Source organism: Tachypleus tridentatus, chromosome 1 (assembly GCF_004210375.1).
Source record: "Tachypleus tridentatus isolate NWPU-2018 chromosome 1, ASM421037v1, whole genome shotgun sequence".
NCBI classification, from domain to species: Eukaryota; Metazoa; Arthropoda; class Merostomata; order Xiphosura; family Limulidae; genus Tachypleus; species Tachypleus tridentatus.
Window position 1 is genome coordinate 136909887 of NC_134825.1, and position 19027 is coordinate 136928913.

At 34.4% G+C, this 19027-nt stretch overlaps 1 protein-coding gene across 2 annotated transcripts in view; it reads left to right on the top strand.

The window, feature by feature from the left end:
- Positions 1–5410: 5410 nt before the first annotated feature.
- Cyfip (Cytoplasmic FMR1-interacting protein Sra-1) overlaps positions 5411–19027 on the top strand; it is a 203359-nt gene continuing 189742 nt past the window's right edge. The window contains exons 1-2 of one of the 2 annotated variants that reach the window (XM_076454172.1): positions 5411–5551; positions 15643–15881. In XM_076454172.1, the coding sequence (XP_076310287.1) occupies positions 15672–15881 (210 nt within the window). In that variant the 5' untranslated portion in view covers positions 5411–5551; positions 15643–15671. The remainder of the gene's footprint in view (positions 5552–15642; positions 15882–19027) is intronic. The other variant, XM_076454181.1, reaches the window with a different exon arrangement.

The following is a 19027-nucleotide window of genomic DNA, read 5'->3' on the forward strand; positions in this document are numbered from 1 at the left end:
TTATCTTTGGGTGGCACTTTATCTGTGTGGTACATTCATACCAATACTGTATGTCTCTACTCAAATGTAGCCAGAAGAAGAACCCTGATGCTTTCAGTCTGAAGAATCTTATGTATCAGACTTCTGGAGCTCACCAGTTTTAACACTAGTTGTGACCATTGCTCATTGATTGGTAACACTGGTGCAGCACACCTTGATGTACTTGATCTCTCAAGTGTCTTAAGTTACGTGTGTCCATATTACATTCCTCATTTTGAAATGACCACGTTAGATCTAGTTTATTCATTTACTCTTATTCGAGTTTTTGGAGCATTAATCATAGTAGTCACCCACTAGTGGAATCCCCTTCAATATGATCTATTGTTATATCACAAATTTCCACATGGTGTTCCATTATTAGATAGGAAACACAATTTCAAAATCAAACCTAAGCATTAAAACACTATTTACTACGTTCTTTGTAATTCTGCTCATAAAACACAAAGTCACAAATACATTTTAAAGAATCGACTCAAGGGACAACATTGGTGAAGAAATAAAATTCCTAAAACACTCACACCAGTAAATTTTCTCCAGTTATTACTGAAAAAATCCTTTCGTAACCACCAGAACAAAACATAAAAATCCAACTCACGATCCAAAATTGCTAATGAATTGTTTCGTTTTTTAATTTAGCGCAAAACTACACGAGGGCTGTTTGCGCTAGCCGTCCCAAATTTAGCAGTGTAAGATTAGAGCAAATGTAGCTAGTCATCACCACCCACTGCCAACTCTTGGGCTACTATTTTACCAATGAATAGTGGGATTGACCGTCACATTATAACGCTCTCACGGCTAAAAGGGTGAGCATGTTTGGTGCGACGGGGATTTGAACTCGCGACCCTCGGATTACGAGTCGAACGCCTTAACCCACCTGGCCATGCCGGGCCCCTCATCAACAGCACCGGAAAGATAAAGCTCTAAATGAAGATTTGACAGTCACTGAAATATATTTTGACAGCATTAATTGAATTGCATATTCAGAGTAAATGTATTTTTAGAATACATAAACCCATGTGTCATCCCCTATTGGTCCAGCGATAAGTCTACGGACCTACAACGCTAAAATCAGGGTTTCGATTCCTCTCAGTGGACTTAGCAGATAGCCCGATATAGCTTTGCTATAAGAAAACACACACACATACCCATGTGTCACAATACGATGATGATGTAACTGTTTGGAGCACGTCAAGAGACTTCATTTAACTACTTAACTGCATGGTATAACAAGTGGCATATAGCTCTGAATTCAAACAAAACACAAGCAATTACATTCTGTCGATGCTTTGAAAGAGAAAAGAAAAAAGCTGATATGAACAAAACTAATCCTGTTAGGCTCTAATATCACATTCAAAAAGTCCATAAAGTTTCTCGGTATCACTTTCAATTGTTCACTAAATTGGACAAATCACTTTTGCAAAATTTGTAAATCTGTAAACCAAGGTATCACTTTTTTAGGAGAATCGGAGGCATTCACAAGAGATGATCGGCCAGTTCCATCATATCCATTTGTGAATCATATATCATACCACTGATTGAATATGGCTGCATGGCCACTTGTAACATGTCCAATAAGTATATGAAAAAAACTCAAAACCCTACAATATCAAGCAATTCGTACGGGTTACCGATTACCGAGGCACACTCCCTCGGATTACCTAGAGTCACATAAGACATTACTTAACTTCAAGAGAGAGAATCAAAAATTTAGCCAAAAACTTTTATCAAATATCCAACACAAGAAACATGTTAACAAAACAATTTTCAACCTGAGCAGCAACATCCGATACATAGCGCACCCACCAGTCTCCTAAGTATATTAACTATCAATGTTTTCAATTTTTCATTTCAGGCACTTTTCGGATAGGTGATGTTGTGTCCGAGGAGTGAAAGTGAGTTTTCTCGGAATTCTCTCGTTTCTTTTACATTCAATTCTCGGCATAGGATCCACTGATCGCTGCTGACCTGAAGGATCCTAAGTCTCTCATCGGCCGTTGATCTTGTCATAGTCATCAGTGAATATTGTCGATATTTCTACCGATGCTTGCTTCATGCTACTTCAAATAAACTTTGTCTTACGTAAATTCCTCATTGTATCTAAAAATTCCTCAATATATTTTAAAAACTCTATTATATATAGTTATGTACTGTATATGTATGTGTATACGTATATATATTTGTGAATGTGTGTGTATTATTTCACGAAGTCCAACTTAGTATCCAAATCTTGAGCGGAACTAAGAGAAAGTTGTTTCTAAGCTCCTCTTCCCAGTCACATTTTCCCTAAACTTCGGCTTAGGTCAGCATATCCCAAACTTTCTAGGTTCACGGCGCTATTAGTGTCTCGACAACTTAGTAGCTGTTTGAAAGAATCATAAACATAAATTGAAAGTAAAAACAATATTTTTATTCTATTTTTAAATAACCACAATTAGTAATGGGATGTGAGTGCATGTTGGGCACAGCATAGCCTCTTAAACCTTGGAATCAGATTGGACACCACAACCCTCATTTTCTGTTCGCGGCCCATCTTGGCCAGATGGTTAAAGCACTCAACTCGTAATCCGAGGGTCACGGGTTTGATTCCTCGTCAAATCAAACATCCTCGCCCTTTCATCTGTGGGGGCGTTATAATGGTACGGTCAATTCCACTATTCGTTGGTAAAAGAGTAGCCCAAGAGTTGGCGGTGATGATTAGCTTACTTCCTCCTAGTCTCACACTGCTAAATTAGGGACGGTTATCGCAGACAGCCCTCGTATAGCTTTGCACAAAATTCAAAACAAACATTTCCTCTTCCACATTGATTTTCGCGCTATATTTGCTTTTTATTACAACAACCGCCGAAAACCCAGCTTCACAAAGATACGATGTCGCAAATTAAATTTGGATTCGCTGAGCTTTAGCACTTAGAAGCGGATATTCATTTTTATTGACATCCAAAACTCAGTAAGCTCCATGCTATCATATTTTGTTTTTAAAGTCTTGTCACAAGACAGCGCAATAAGAGTTTCTTCTTCTGCAGAGGTAAATTCAGACGGGGCTTTAGCCTTGAATGGGTCTTGAATCCATGCAAACTTCTCCATATTCTTCTGAAAAGTAATTTGCAAATCAGCCACTGAGCTGTGTTATGTGTTCCTCAAAAACAGATTTTAGTTAGTGGGTCAAATCAACTTTATTGGATTAACAAACTCCTGCAACAGAGGGAAACATACTTTGCCATCATCTTCATTCATTTTTCTTCTCTATATTAGTAACTTTTTTCTGAAGGCTGAAACCTTCTGCGCGAGTTTCGGAATGTGCATGTTGTTTTCCTGCAGAGAGAGATTCAACACATTCAATTTTCTGAAGAGTTGTTTTCACACACAAAAGTGTCAAGGATCTGAAACAAGGCTTGAGCCTTTGTACCTATATTGATACTTTCACAAAAGAGAAGGTCGTCCACAATTTTGTCACCATCCACGAACCGTATGTAGCAAATCAAATGAGCATCATTGTTACTGTCCATCGCCTCATCTAGCTATAACATAACTCGAATTCCTTCCCTTTCATTTTTTCAATTAGGTGATCTTTGAAGCCTTCAACCATGTGACGGATTCTACGACTGATGGTATTGTTAGACAAAGACATCTTTGAAAACAGTCTTTCATGATGTTCACGATATACACCTCAGGCGGTAAAATCAGTTCTTCTGCGATGGTGTGAGGTTTTTTACATTTCACGACTCTGTGTGTTACCTTGTAGAATCCTAGTAAAGCCTTGCTTGGTATTGATATTTGTTCCAAAAATGAATATTTTTAGATTTTTCAATTCGTTTAACTTTCTGGTAAAATAATCACGGGATTCACTAGCCATGTTAGGATGATTGTTCTCTAAGTGACGTTTTAGTTTGTTTGGAAACATGCACTCTGGATCCAAATCTTTTAGACATAATACACATGGGTACACTCTTTATGACTGACATCTTCTGAAGTGAAACCAAAATCTAGATAACTATCATCATATTTCTGATATTTCTGTTTCTTCACAACTTTGCCACTGGTCAGTGGTTGACCATCCTTTTGTTCACTCCCACACTTCTTACTAATGTTCAAAAATCTTTTTATTTTTATTCACAAGGATTAAAAATTAACAAAATAATTCACTGAACTTCGCTAGATGTTGCAAACACTTGATCACAACACCCTTCAGTTATTTTGATTACTGACGGGCCCAGAGAGTCGACAGGTATTTATATACAGAATCTGAGAAACGAGAAAGTTCGAGAAATTACTGGCGTAGCCGAAAGTACAAGTAAACAAAAAACATGACTCAAACATTCGAGAACGTAATTCCTGTGGCACTCTTGGGCGCCACGGCGCACAGTTTGGGAATCATTGGCTTAGGTAATTTTTTTTTACCTGCAATATCTACCAAAGGCTTTGCTTTGCTTCGCATATCCTGTTACTGCCAAAAAAAGAAATTATACAGTCTGGGGCTATGGATATATTATAAGAGTTAAAAAAGAGTAGACCAAGACTTAATGATGAGAGTTACTGAGTAGTTGCCTGCCTTCCAGTTTATCGGTTCAACATTATGGATGGTGAGCACAGATAGCTCTTAGTAGCTGTGTAAAATATCCAAAATCAAACAAACAAGTTCATCTCATTTGACAAGCCGTATTTAGAACATATTTTGGTGTAACCTATATTATTCTTGTAGACTTAATTTCATTGTTTGCTGTTTTATCCTGTTTTGTTTGAAATTATTTTGATGCCGCTGAAATGCTGATGATGCCTTTTCTATCGTGCTTGGTATCAAATGTTTTCACCGTCGCGTATTTTAATTAATATTTTGAGATTGTTTGTTTGTTTTTTTCGAATTTCGCACAAAGCTACTCGAGGGCTATCTGTGCTAGCCGTCCCTAATTTAGCAGTGTAAGACTAGAGGGAAGGCAGCTAGTCATCACTACCCACCGCCAACTCTTGGGCTACTCTTTTACCAACGAATAGTGGGATTGACTGTCACATTATACACCCCCACGGCTGGGAGGGCGAGCATGTTTAGCGCGACGCGGGCGCGAACCCGCGACCCTCGGATTACGAGTCGCACGCCTTACGCGCTCTTATAAAGCTAAAAGAGCGAAAAATATTACTATTTCAATAAGTTATATTTGGCATTTCATGTAATTTAATGAAGTAAAAACATGCGTTAGTAGTTAGACCTACTGACAAATTTTTAAGCCATAACAAACCGCAAAATGTTACAATTCATGATTCCATATGCTTCTTATGTATTTAGTTAAAATAATTTCAAAACGTATAAACACGCTTTTAGTGTTCTTAACAAATTCACCCAATATAGGTCTACGTCACTCGTGTTTGTCCAATAAGAAACATACTATGTAAAATTTAGTAACATTAGGAAGGTTTAGTCTAGAGTTTACACGATAAAAGTTAGTGATGGTGATAGACAGGGAAGAAATAGCACATTAATTTTAGAAAACAAAAGTGGTAGTAAGTATGAAATAAAGAGGTAGGTTTTAAGGAATTGTGTGTATGTTCAAATATAATATATATAGAAATTTTGTTTTTTATATTTTACACCTGTTTTTAGTAGGAGAGAGGGGAATGCAATTTCGTTGCTCCAGGTCAGATGTGATTAAAATTAACCACTCGATTGACCATTGAAATGAATTGCATCAAATGTAGTGAATGTAGTATACTCAGGGGTTTGATTTTAAGGTGTTTTTTTTTTTTTTTTCTAAATTAGGGTCAATTATTTTTAAAAATTAAGTAGTTTTTGTAATTTGAAAGGCGGAATCCACAGGTTTGTTAGAGGGATAGATACATCCTGTTAATATTCTTTTTTCCAGTTTTCTCTGTAGGCTTCATAGATTCTTTAATGGATTAAATAAGTGGCATTTTTAGATGACAGTGTTCTACGTATAACACTGCACTTTCGTAAAAAACATCAAACCCTGTAGAAATAACATTTTAGTAAATGTATGATGTCATACATTCTTTTTTGTGTTTAGAACATTGTTTTTTACAAGAGAGCCATCAGATTATTCCTAATATTTATAACACCATGCAGACTCTGAGAAACTGAACAATCTGGTAGAACAGTAGCTAGGGTTTCATTACATTTTTAGGTTTAAGTTTAGTATGCTCTTCATTGCACAGTGTTTGTAATTTGCATGCATATTTAAACAGAGCACAGAATTTATAACAAATTTTCTAACACATAACATTATAGGGTGATATTGACAGAAAAATAAATGTTCCATATCCTTGACATGTAATTATTTACTTAAACCTTCATCACCACCACCACCTGCCAATATTCATGATCTTTTGAGTGTACTGTATATAATTAAATACAATGCTATTAACATCAGGTCACTTCTCGTATTACTGTAATGCTTTGTCAAACATCAGTGTTGACAGTAATATAAGAAACAATAACCATTGTAAGTGTATGCTCCCTTTTTACAGTGTTGTAATGTGTTATTACAACAGCTTGCCAAGTGTTAGGCTGTCAACAAATTAACATGTATGTGTTTGGTAATGCCCAGATTAAAAACTTCCACTCTAGTAGAAATGGTATTTTGGGTTGATCATTATTGACAATTTAGTCTCAATGTAACCTGAAAAAGTCGGTTGAAATGATATTAGTATATATTGTAAATGAATAGCACAGCCAGGTTATTATTCACCGATTTTAAAATATTTCTTCCAATGTGGTTGGATTTGAAAATAAAAATGGTAAAGAATAAACACTTCAGACTTTAAAATTAAATACTTATAATTATGTATGATAATATTTAGAAGAAAGTTACAGCAGTGGTAAAAAGTTTACCTGTTTTCAAAATTTCTTTAAAAAGTCATTACTTGTACAGTCATATCATTTTAATTTTAGTGTATTTTAGATAACAGTATGAAAATTCATATGAGAATTCCAACTTTTAAACAATGAAAATTTGATTCTCTAAGAAGTTCTTTCACAGATTTGTGCCTATTTATACAATATTAAACAAGCCAGTTATTAATTTCTTGCACGTTAGTGAAGGGGATTGGCTTCCCTGACCCTCCTCTGGATTCATGCTTGCATAAATAACATTACATAATACAGTTTGTAATTCTTGAAGTAGGTTCAGATCGTTTATATCCCTCCCTCCCTTCTCTTCTGCATCTGCATGTGCTTCTATAACATTAAGTAATAATTATTAATTTATTTTAAAGAAAGATTTTCACTGGTCCTGTTTGTCCTCTTAAATCTACATCTGTTCATGGAACATCAAATAATATACCGTTAATGCCTGAAAAGTTTAAGGAATTTGTACCTCTTGGCTTCCAATGTAGAGCTTCACTTCTTTCTACAACATTAAAGAATACAGTTACTGATTTCTTTTTAACAAAAATAAAGAAAGAATCCAAACTTTCTGGACTTTTCTAGATTTATTCCTGCTTGTATAACATTAAATAATATAGTTTATGCATTTTAAAGTTAAAACTATAAGACAGTGTAAAAACAGTAAACTTTAAAATGTTAAATAATATACAAAACCAGAGAGTTGGTGCCAGATGTTGCCAGCCAGTTATCTTTCCTTTAGGCAGCAGTTAAAATTGGTGTCCATGGCAGATAACCTTAGGGTCATTCCATGTCAAATCATCCATATTTTGGACAATTTTCTAGGTGACCTCCTCAGAATGCCTTGAAAAAATTCACATTTGCTCATCTACCCATATAATGCAATAATGCAAAATTGCCTTAGATCAATATCTCTAATAGTTTCTGATTTACAGCCCTGTAAAATTAAATTAATTTTTTTTTTTTTTGGGGAGAATTCATTTTGGGGCAACCTTGGCTGCTTAAAGCTGCAAGAGTAATGGTAGTAGAAGGCTGAAATTTGCTACACTGACTAAATTAATCTCACAGAATTCAAAAAATGGTCTCAAACCAAGTTTATCTCTCTCAGGATTTTCATAGTGAGGCTGTAAAATCACCTGAAAACCCCAAATCATGAAAAAAAACATTGGTTTTATTTAATAAGCCATAGCTCTAAGACTTAATATGATACAAAGCTGAATTTTGTTGAATTATCAGTTGATAAATCAGCAATTGTTTTAATAAAAGTCTGTTAGATCTCCTGTAAAAAAAAAAAAAAAAAATGTAGTTACATGCAAGTTTTTATGACTTAGCTAAATCGGGATGGTGTTCAACCTACTTTTTGGGTTATAATTTTTTAAAGTATCACATTCAGGGTATTCACTTCTTTCTTGTTAATCAGGAATCAGTCCTGCAGAATTGTGTAAAGTTTGATCTACTTGAGCGCTATGAAAAATACAAAACTGTGGCAGATATTAGGCCACATCATAGCTTTATGCCCCACTCTACCAACAAATTGTATATGAGAAGGCTATCAGATGATGATGTGTATACAGTTGTAACTGTTGGTAGTAACAGTGAAAGTGATGCTACAGCAGCTCAAATAGGGTCTAATGATAGCAATGACAGTTATCAGCCAGGGAAATATGTGGCATGCATATACAATCATGAATGGTATGTGGTAAACATAAAAGATAGATCAGATGAATATTCTGTTGTGTTGGTGTCATTTATGAAGAAATCACGAAACAAACTGTTCTCATGGCCTGCAAGGTCACGTAAAGATGAAAGTTGGATTTCTTTCCAACATATTCTTTGTCTGATAAGTGGTCCTACTGTGCAAGGCAATAGTGCTCACCACTATGTTCTAAGTCAAAGTGATCTCAACATAATCAAACTCGAATTTCGGAAATTTATTCAAGCTGTCTGAACAAAGCAATGTTTATCTGATGTTGTTACGTCTAATTTATCACCAAAGCAGTTTTTGAAACATTTCATTGTCACGATTATTGCAGTTTGATGTGACTGTAATCTTTCTCAGTTATTCCCTGTTGTAACACTGTGCTTTTTGTGTCTGATTTACCTTTGTATTTATTATATTATGAATCTTAAACTCAGCCATATCTGCATAACTGTAATGCATACACAATATATTTGCATTGCCATGTGGTCTAACTAGTTATGCCCATAAACTTGGTTCAGAAATGAATTTTTTTTTTTTTTTGTTTCTTACAACTTCATTATTTAACATTGTGAAAGGCTGGTTAGAATATTTCAGTAGGATTCATAAATTATTTCAAAATTGTATGCATATATTTGCACACAGAAACACACCTGAATTGAAGTTTTGTATTTTAAGTAAACAATGTATGGTCAGAGAATACTTTACAAAATTAGGTGGAACACCATCCTGATTTTTTGTGTAGATCATATTCAGAGATGTAAAAATATGTGGTAAAAATCTGAAAAGGCTGAATAACTGGTGACATGGTCAAACTGTGGCCTGAAGTAGGGCTATTTTTAGCTAAGTCATAAAAACTTGCATCAATTACATTTTTTACAAGAGATCTAATAGGCTTTTAATTACAACAATTGCTGATTTATCAACTGATATGTTATGGGAAATTTGAAAACAAAATTCAGCTTTGTATCATATTATGTCTTAGAGCTATGGCTTATTAAATAAACCAGTGTTTTTTATGATTTTGGCTTTCTAGCAAGTCCATGCACATGCTCAGTGGGTAAGCCTGGGAAGGATCCCAAGATTCCTTTAAACTGTCATCCAGTTGATTTTACAAGCTCTCTGTAAGACCTTATAGAGGAGGGTTAATGCTTGTCTTGTTTGGTTCCTTGAATCAAACAACCTCCTCTCACATAGCTCCACTGTGGATCACCTGATTCAACTTGAAACGCAAATCAGGGAGTCCTTTCTTAAATGACAATATCTTGTATCAATATTCTGTGACATTCAGAAGACTTGTAATACAATATGGAGTTATGGCATTTTGCGAGATCTCCATATATATGGGTTACGTGGCCATTGCCCATTTTTATCAATTTTTTAATAAACAGGATAATTTCAAGTTTGTGTTGGTTAGACACCTTGCTGTTCTTTTTTTACAGGAGCTTGGAGTACCTCGGCTATGTTTTGAGTGTCACACTTATCAGTATAAAGATTATTGCTATCACTAAACAATTTCCTCTCAGTGTTGCCAACAGGCTCTATATCGATGATTTTCACATTTCATGCCAGTCCTCGAATATGAGGTATATTGAGGGGTAGCTGCAGACTACTCTCAATCGTTTAATAAAATGGACCACAACAAACAGCTTTAACTGATCTTTCTCTAAAACTGTTTGCATGCACTTTTGCTAACAACAGGGTATTTACTCTAATCCTGAACTCCGTATTGGTGAAGTTGTGTTACCTGTGGTTACTGAGACAAAGTTCTTCGGACTTATCTTTGATCATAAGCTGACCTTTTATACCACACATCAAGCAGCTACTGGTCAAATGTACAAGAGCACTGAACATCCTCCGTATCCTCTCTTCCACCACTTGGGAAGCAGATTGATGTTCTATGCTAAAGATATATTGTGCTCTTATTCAGTCAAAACTTGACTATGGATCACTGGTCTATGACTCTGCTAGAACTTCGGCCTTAAAGATGCTGGACCCCATTCATCATCAAGGACTTTGGCTCTGCACTTACCCAGTTCAGAGCTTGTATGTTGAGTCTCATGAATCTTCTTTCCACCTCTGCCATTTGCAACTGTCTTTACTATATGCTTTGAAATCTCATTCCTTACCATAGCATCGCACTTGCAGCTGTGTTTTCCTTCCTCGATGGGCCATACTTTTTCAAAACAGATGATCTGCCATTGGTCCTTTTGGCCTTCGTATCCAGGCACAGTTAGATGAATTGGGTCTGTCCTTGGATAGCATTGCTGTATCCACTGGTCAGCCCATCTCACCATGGCTTCTTAGAGCCCCCAAATGTGACCTATATTTAAGTCATCTGAGAAAAGCAGACACTTCTGATTGGAAATACTCTCTCTTATTTGCTGAACAAATTTTGAACCATCCTTCCACTCTTATTTATACAGATGCTTTGAAATCAGGTGACTATGTGGGCTCTGCCATGGTTTGTTGTGGTTTGGTAGTTGCATGCAGAATCCCCTCTAAAACTTCTATGTTCACCGTAGAATTGTACGCCATTTCTCTTGCCCTGGATCACATTGAAGCTAAGCAGTACTCAAATTGCACTATTTATACTGGCTCTGGAATCACTTCATCTTTGTTCTCACCCTGCTTTCTCTGATGTTCAAAACCAACTGGCTAATTTCTCTTTAACATCCAGTTTTTCTGGATGCTGAGTCACATTGGTATTCACGGGAACAAGCTCGCCAACACCGCAGCTAAATCTGTCTGCTCTGGCACGATCACCACTGTGCCTGTTCCATACATGGACTGTGGTCCTGTGTTCAGGGCTTGGCTTTGTGCGATTTGGCAGTCAACTTGGAGTTAGTGATGTAAAAATGAGCTTTTCCAAATAAAACACTATATTGGACTTTGGCCGTCTTGCTTCCATAAGGATTGGAAAGAGGAAGTTGCTCTAACTAGACTATGCATTGGTCACAGTTTTTTAACTCATTGTTTTTTTTTATCTGGGACTGCTGCACCAGTGTAGTCTGTGTAACACTCAGATCACAATAAACCACAATTTACTTTCTTGTCATCGTTATGATTCACAACAGTGGCAGCAATTTAAGCATGTTCTGTCGTAAGGTTTGTTCGTAACATTAAGACAGTGTTATTGGTGATGGTGACACTGTTCACCTTGGTAATATTTTTAGTTTTTTAAAGACCATTATTCTTTTTAATGCCATTAAAGTTTTTAATTTATACATTACACCGTTTTAATGTGGCTCCCTTTTAAAAATCACAGTTCATCTAGTTTGATTTGAAATTAGAAAATGGCCTTAACATTAAATAACTTGAAACCAGGACTGGAAAGGCAAGCTTTAGGTGACTAATGGTGGGTTTTGAATTTATCTGTTCATCTTTCTGATGAGTTATGATAATTACAGTTATGCTACAGAAAGTCCTTTACAACTTGTATTATTGTAGTTTTTCTCTTACTGCTGTAGACTAGATGTAAAAATTGGATTTAATGCTATTTGTTTTTAATTTAAAAATTAAAATTTGTTTTGTTTTACCTTAATTTCCTTTTATGATTTTTACTGATTTTACTTTAATTGTGACTTTTTACTGAATGTTTGCAGGTAGCCTAGTTGCTTTGTGCTATAAAACACCAAACCATCCAACTAATTTTTCTGTAAGTTGGGCTCCTGAATTGATAATTTATTATCAGATTTATGACCCATTTTCCTGCCCTCTCATGACTGTGGACTGTCAATGACTTATTGCTATTGTGACCCTCTTCCCTTTCCCCTCACAGATGTTGATTTCCTGTGGCTAAGTTTTGGACTGTATTTGACTTTTTGACAGTATGATTTTATTTCCTCTCCCAATGTGGATGCCATTTCTCAGTGGCTGGGTTTTGAATTATATTTTACTTGCTGAGAATGGTCTGTTGTGCTCTAGCCACTCTACGTCTTGGTGCACAGGCTTTTTACTCTTGCCCACATTACTGTCTGTACAAATTTATTTCTCTGTTTTTTTTAAAAGGATTGATATTTTGTTATTAGGTGCTTTTGATACTTATCCAACCATTTTTCCCTCCATTTTGGATGTGCTTTTTCTATTTTTTTGCCACTATCTGTAACATCTCTTTCAATTCTGCTGTTGAATATACCTGATACAGGGGTGGTGCAGTCTCGCATTTGATCCTCTGCTGTAAGGATCTTACCTTTAGGGTATTCTTCAGATGCTTTCAAAGGATATTACTTTCTGTCACTCACTGGTTTATACACCTATTCAGTTTGGGGTTCTAGCTGTATCTATGAGTGAAGATTAATGCACTGTATTGTAGTATTGTAAGTTTTAATTTTCCCATACTAAAAATGTTTTTGTAGAAGGTATTTACCTTTATTTGTGTTCTCCACCCTTTTTCCCCAGTGAAAACTTATGCTTCCATTTTTGGCCAAAACTTTAAGTTAAGAGTTTGGTAGAACTGAATACAGGGAGTTACATACATTAAGAGGGTGTGTCTCATTCCTGTTGGTGAAGAGTTGTTGCATTATATCTAGCACATGAGAAGCCTTTTAATCACAGTGATTGTTGGGAACATGGCAGTGGAAGGCTAGTGAAAATACTGTATTAACTTAAATGTTATGTATGTGTATATAATGTGTGTGTGCATGCATGTGTAAGGAAATAATTAATTTAATAAATGTATACTAATAGATTATTACTTTACAAGATAGAAAAAATATCCTGAAAGCCTGTATTGTATAAAAGTATTTGTATAAACAAAACAGAAGTAAATAGAATAAATTATTTTCATAAGTTACAGTTATGTGACTATATACTTTTAACTACTTTAAAAGCCTCAAGATAATAAAAGTACATTTTGCAGCTCCTTTTGTAATTTTTAGAAGCTTTATAAATACAAATGTAAGTAATAAAGGCTTTAAGATCTTTAGCAGTACAAATACCAAAAGATGACAATAAATGATTGGGAATAGATGTATAACTAATGAAATTACTTTTGCACACAAATAGTAAAAGCAAATATCTTATAAAAGTTTTTCAGAATACCTAACAGGGTAGTGACAGGTGTGGAGAGCATGAAAGTTTTGAATAGGCCAATTTAATTAAAAATAGTTTTCTTTTGATACCCATACCAACCATCTTTAGAATACAGTTACGACAGAAAGTGTTTGTACCCCTGCGTCGTGAGTAGTTTTTCCTCATAACATAAAAAGTATCACAAGTGGGAAATGAAAGTATAGTATATTATAAATATTATAATAACGTACATCTACGTAAATTTTTATGTAAATCAAATGACAAATAAACTGTTTATAAACAAATAACCAAACATAGGAGGGGCAGAAAGTGTTTGTGCATCTAATTTAATGGTAAGTTGTGTTACCTTTCAGGTGAATTACTTGGTGCAATCTCTCCTCATAGCCCTCCATGATCGTTTGACAGTACTCGACTGGTATTTTCTTCCATTCTTCTTTACAGAAGGCCTCCAACTCTTGCAAGTTTTTTGGATGACGCTGATGAACTCTGGTCTTCGACTCATGTCATACGTTTTCAATTGGGTCAAGATCGGGTGACTGCGATGGCCACTTCAGAATGCTTTTATGGTTCCTCTGCAACCAGGATTGCACATATTTCGATGTATGCTTGGGGTCATTGTCTTGGTGGAAGGTCCAATGACGCCCAATCTGCAAGTTCCGAGCATCATTCGTGATATAAGTGCCTGATATATCAACGTACTCGTCTTTTTTCGTGATTCTGTTGACGCGGTGAAGGCTGCCTACACCAGGAGAGCTGAAGGAATTCCATAGGGTGATCGAGCCACCTCTGTGTTTTTTTCATGTAGGGTTGGTGTTCGTTGAAAGATTTCATTCCCTCTTCTTATGGAAAATATAGTGAACATCATTGTGGCTGAAAAGCTCGATTTTTTAGTCTCGTCTGACCAAATAATACTCTTCTAATAGGTAAAGGATTTATCTGCATGCTTTCTTGCATACCTCAATCATGCCTCTAAATGAACAGGCTTCAAATATGGAGTTATACGAGGACAGCATGCTTTGAACCCAGAAGAGTGTAACATGTTCGTAACTGTAGAGGTGCTTACTTCAACCCCAGCTTTCCTTACCAGTTTCTGTATGTCATTATGTGTTAAACAAGGGTTCCTACTAACATTTCTGAGAACCACCTTCTTGGTTCTATCTGGAATTTTGATGGGGCATCCGTAATGAGGGAGGTTAGCAGTTGGTCCTGTAAGCTTAAACTTGGCAATTATGCTTTGAACAGTAGATTTTGGCACATTAAGTTGTGTAGCAATACTGGAAAGAGACGCATGAGACTTGTATTTTACAATAATTCAGTTTTTTAAATCACTGGACAGTTGTTTCCTGTTCACCATAATGACCAAGCAGATGATGATGGAGATGGCACTAAATTCCTGGAAGTACATTTTTTGCTGGCTAAATTCCAATAATTATGAACCCAGTGTCTAGTTCTGGAATGGTATAATGTAGTTTGTCCTCCAAACTAAACAAAATTTTTATGGGAATATTAATTTTTTCACATGTTCTGAACTGTATGAACACTTTCTGCTTCTCCAATTTTTGGTTATTTGTTTATAAACAGTTTATTTGTCATTTAATTTACATAAAAATTTATGTAAATGTGTGGTAGTATAACATTTATAATATATTATAGTTTTATTAGCCTAATCATGATACTTTTAAGTTATGAGCAAAAAACCACTCTTCATACAGGGGTTCGAACACTTTCTGTCGTAACTTTGCATGTTTTATGTTAAATTAAGCTCAAGTATAACAGCTGATTACATATACTGAATATAAATGATCTGGTTCTAAAGTATAGCAAGCTTGAAATTACCACTTGGCTGTTGATCCTACAGTTTAAGAAATTTCACGTTTTTAGTTGTAATTATTAAATTATATTTTTCTTATGCTTATAAATAGCTATTGCAATTTTATGATTGGATCATTCTCATTTGGTTTCTAGGTTGTATTTTGTTTTAGAATTTAATGTTTTAGTAATATTGAATTTTGTTTTGCAGAAAAATACCAAATATCAAGATATTTTATAATGGCAGCAGAAAAGGTGACACTGGCAGATGCTTTATCAAATGTTGATGTTCTAGATGAGCTCTCTCTCCCTGATCAACAGCCTTATATAGAAGCTCAACCATGCAGTGTTGTTTATCATGCAAACTTTGACACAAATTTTGAAGATAGAAATGCTTTTGTAACAGGAGTAGCCAAATATATTGAAGAAGCAACAATTCATGCTGCACTGGTAAGTTTATGAAGTATTGTATTCATAAGCCTGTCATCACTGTTTTGCTAGGAAGGTGTGTGTGTGTGTGTGATCCATTTTTAACTTTCTTTTTAGGTGTTTTTCTTGTATTTTTAACAAACTTTTAATGAGTATGGTTGAATATTTAAATCTTTTATATTTAGATTCAGTATGTTTTAGGTTTAAAAGGTTTTGTCTCAAATTCTTCCATTTGATCATGTTCTGTCCTGGCAATTTTTTAATGTTTCCATGTTAACCCTATCACCACAGGTATCCTTTTATGTGCAAGATGTAAGGTTTTTAGTGCCTTACATTCAAAATTTTATTAAATTACTTTTCATTTATGCTATACCAATTAATATAGAATAAAATATTAGCTAATAATCCATATTTTAATAGTATATTTAAGTTCGTAATTCCACAAGGTAATATTTTAAATAAATCCTTAATTTCCCAAAGTGTGACACATTGCACATTTTCTTTAGGCATTTTCTCTTCTATATTTTATCTACGATTCCTACAAAAAAGTACAAAATTAAATATAAATTACTCACTATAACATTGTCACTTCTCAGACAAACCATAATGTCTATAGTCTTCAATTTTATTTGGTTTCAGAACTATTGAATAGGAAATTAGACCCATCCTGTCACATCCTCTTTTTCAGGATTTGTTAATATTCCTCCCTTACATTTTGATTATGTATTACTTGCCACCAATAGAAAACCAAAATTAGACCCATCCTGTCACATCCTCTTTTTCAGGATTTGTTAATATTCCTCCCTTACATTTTGATTATGTATTTCTTGCCACCAATAGAAAACCAAAATTAGACCCATCCTGTCACATCCTCTTTTTCAGGATTTGTTAATATTCCTCCCTTACATTTTGATTATGTATTTCTTGCCACCAATAGAAAACCAAAATTTTCGTCTCTCAAATGACTAGTGTAGTGTTTCCCAACCAGGGGTGTGAGATGGCGTTCCAGGGAGTGCGAGATAACATTTGTTTTGGCCACCTTCACTTTTATTCTTGAATAAATAATTACTGTGAGGTGTGTGAAAACATATTAAAATTTTTTAGGGGTGCAGGGTATAAAAAAGGTTGGGAACCACTGGACTAGTGTATAATGTTGTTATGAATAGAATATTGTAAATTTCACTTTCAAACTCTCTTCCCATGGGAAAGCTAATGACTGACTTCTATAGCTCTTGTCACCTGGTTTGAAAGCCAAGAAAATTTTGAGAGTCAGCAGAAATTGTCTTTCTTTTTCATGTTATTCGTCTATCTTTGGTGCATTATTTAATTACATAAAACATTTTTAATACATTACTACCATTAGTATTAAAAAAATGCAAGAATAAAAGGAAGTTGAGTAATTATTTCTTGTTTTTCATGTGTATTTTTATTTATTATTATAAAATGAACTAACATGTAAAAATAAGGATGTTTTTAGGTAAGATTAGGTTAGGTAAAATAAATATTTAAAGAAGTGTTTTTAGAAGCATGTACTCTTAACAGCTTGTAGTAGCTTTTGGGTTATGTGATTTGTCTTATAATGTTGCAGATAGTAGTTAAACACAGTTCAAAGGGCAATAAAACAATAAAATGTTATAAAAAAATAGATTTATACTGTTATAAGCTAAAAGCTACTTAGGATAACTAAATATAGTTTCATTTTAAAACTTAAATCAAACTAGAAAGACAAAAATAAGGATAGTTGTTTTTTTATGGTTACAAGGTTGATCAAATAGAACAATTCTATGTAGAGCTAGGGTTTTGAAAATAACAGATAAAATACAAAGTTTTACTGAGAAAAGATGTGTTTACTGTATTTAGGAGGTTTTAAGGATTACCCAAAGGGAATGCGAGATTTTTGAAATGAGGGAATGTATTTTTAATCTTAACATCAAAATTACTTTGCACTCAAGACTATTCAAAACAAATATTCAGTATATTCATGGACTTGTTTTTATTTTAATTTATTATAGATATTTCAGTAAAAAAAATACTTTTTTTTATGTGAAGACATGCTGTTAATTGAAAAGACTGCCAAATTTTGTGAAGATATATATTATATTGGTGGTTAGAAATATTAAATCTACAAACACTTTAAACAAGTACAAAGATGTCAGGTGATTGGTCAAGTTGACAGAGCTCATGTTAAGAGTGGTAACCTTCATGTGCTAAAGAAGGCACAGTTATTACCCATCTGCATGTACTCTGTAATTATAAAATCTGTGAAATTGAAAATAATAAGACTAATGCTGTAAAAGAACTGGTAAGAAAACTATCACATTTAATGAAATATAAAAATGTCTTGAATCCTTTTGTGTGTGTGTGTGTGTGTGTGTGTATATTCAGAGTATTGAATTGAAATATTTCTCAACTTTTCATCTAAGAATCAAAGGGATTAAAGCATTATCTCTGAGTAATTTGCTCAAAAAGCTGGATTTATCATCAAGTGAGGAAGAAATATGTTTCATGAATTGGAGTAGTATGTGCTAAGCCAAATATGTTGGTGAAACTTGAATATTCATTCATCAAAAACTTTAAATAAAAACATTGTAAAACAAACTATTTTATGTGAATTACACTACTACATGGAGATGCACATCCAGGCACAGTAACTCCCCCTATGCATTTACATGTATGTAAATTCTTTTCCTGAGCATTGTATCTCTTAGATATGCTTCATTTTTTCATTGTGATTTGCATCATTACTGAAACATTTGTATTTCACCATCTTTCACTTTTGTTTCAAAAATTTCAATTTTTGTCATACATTCTCAGAGAATATGTTTCGTACTTGATAACGAATGAGTAACTTGATTGACTCTTAGGTTTACTTCTTTTGTGACTTTAAGGAGGCTCATTAGTTTTCATGGTTGATGTAGACATTGTTCAGCATGTTATGAATTATTATCATACACTTACTGGGCTTCCTAATCCCATTCCATTGGTTTGGCTTTTTGGGAATTTTTTGCAGAACTACATGAAGGCTATCATTGATTTCAATTTTAAGATTTAAAAACACTTTTGTCTACAAATTGTCAGATACACATTATGAAAGTCTAGAAGATTATAAATTGCAATACCAATACCACAAAAATGGATGTTCCATGTTACAAACAAAAATTGATATT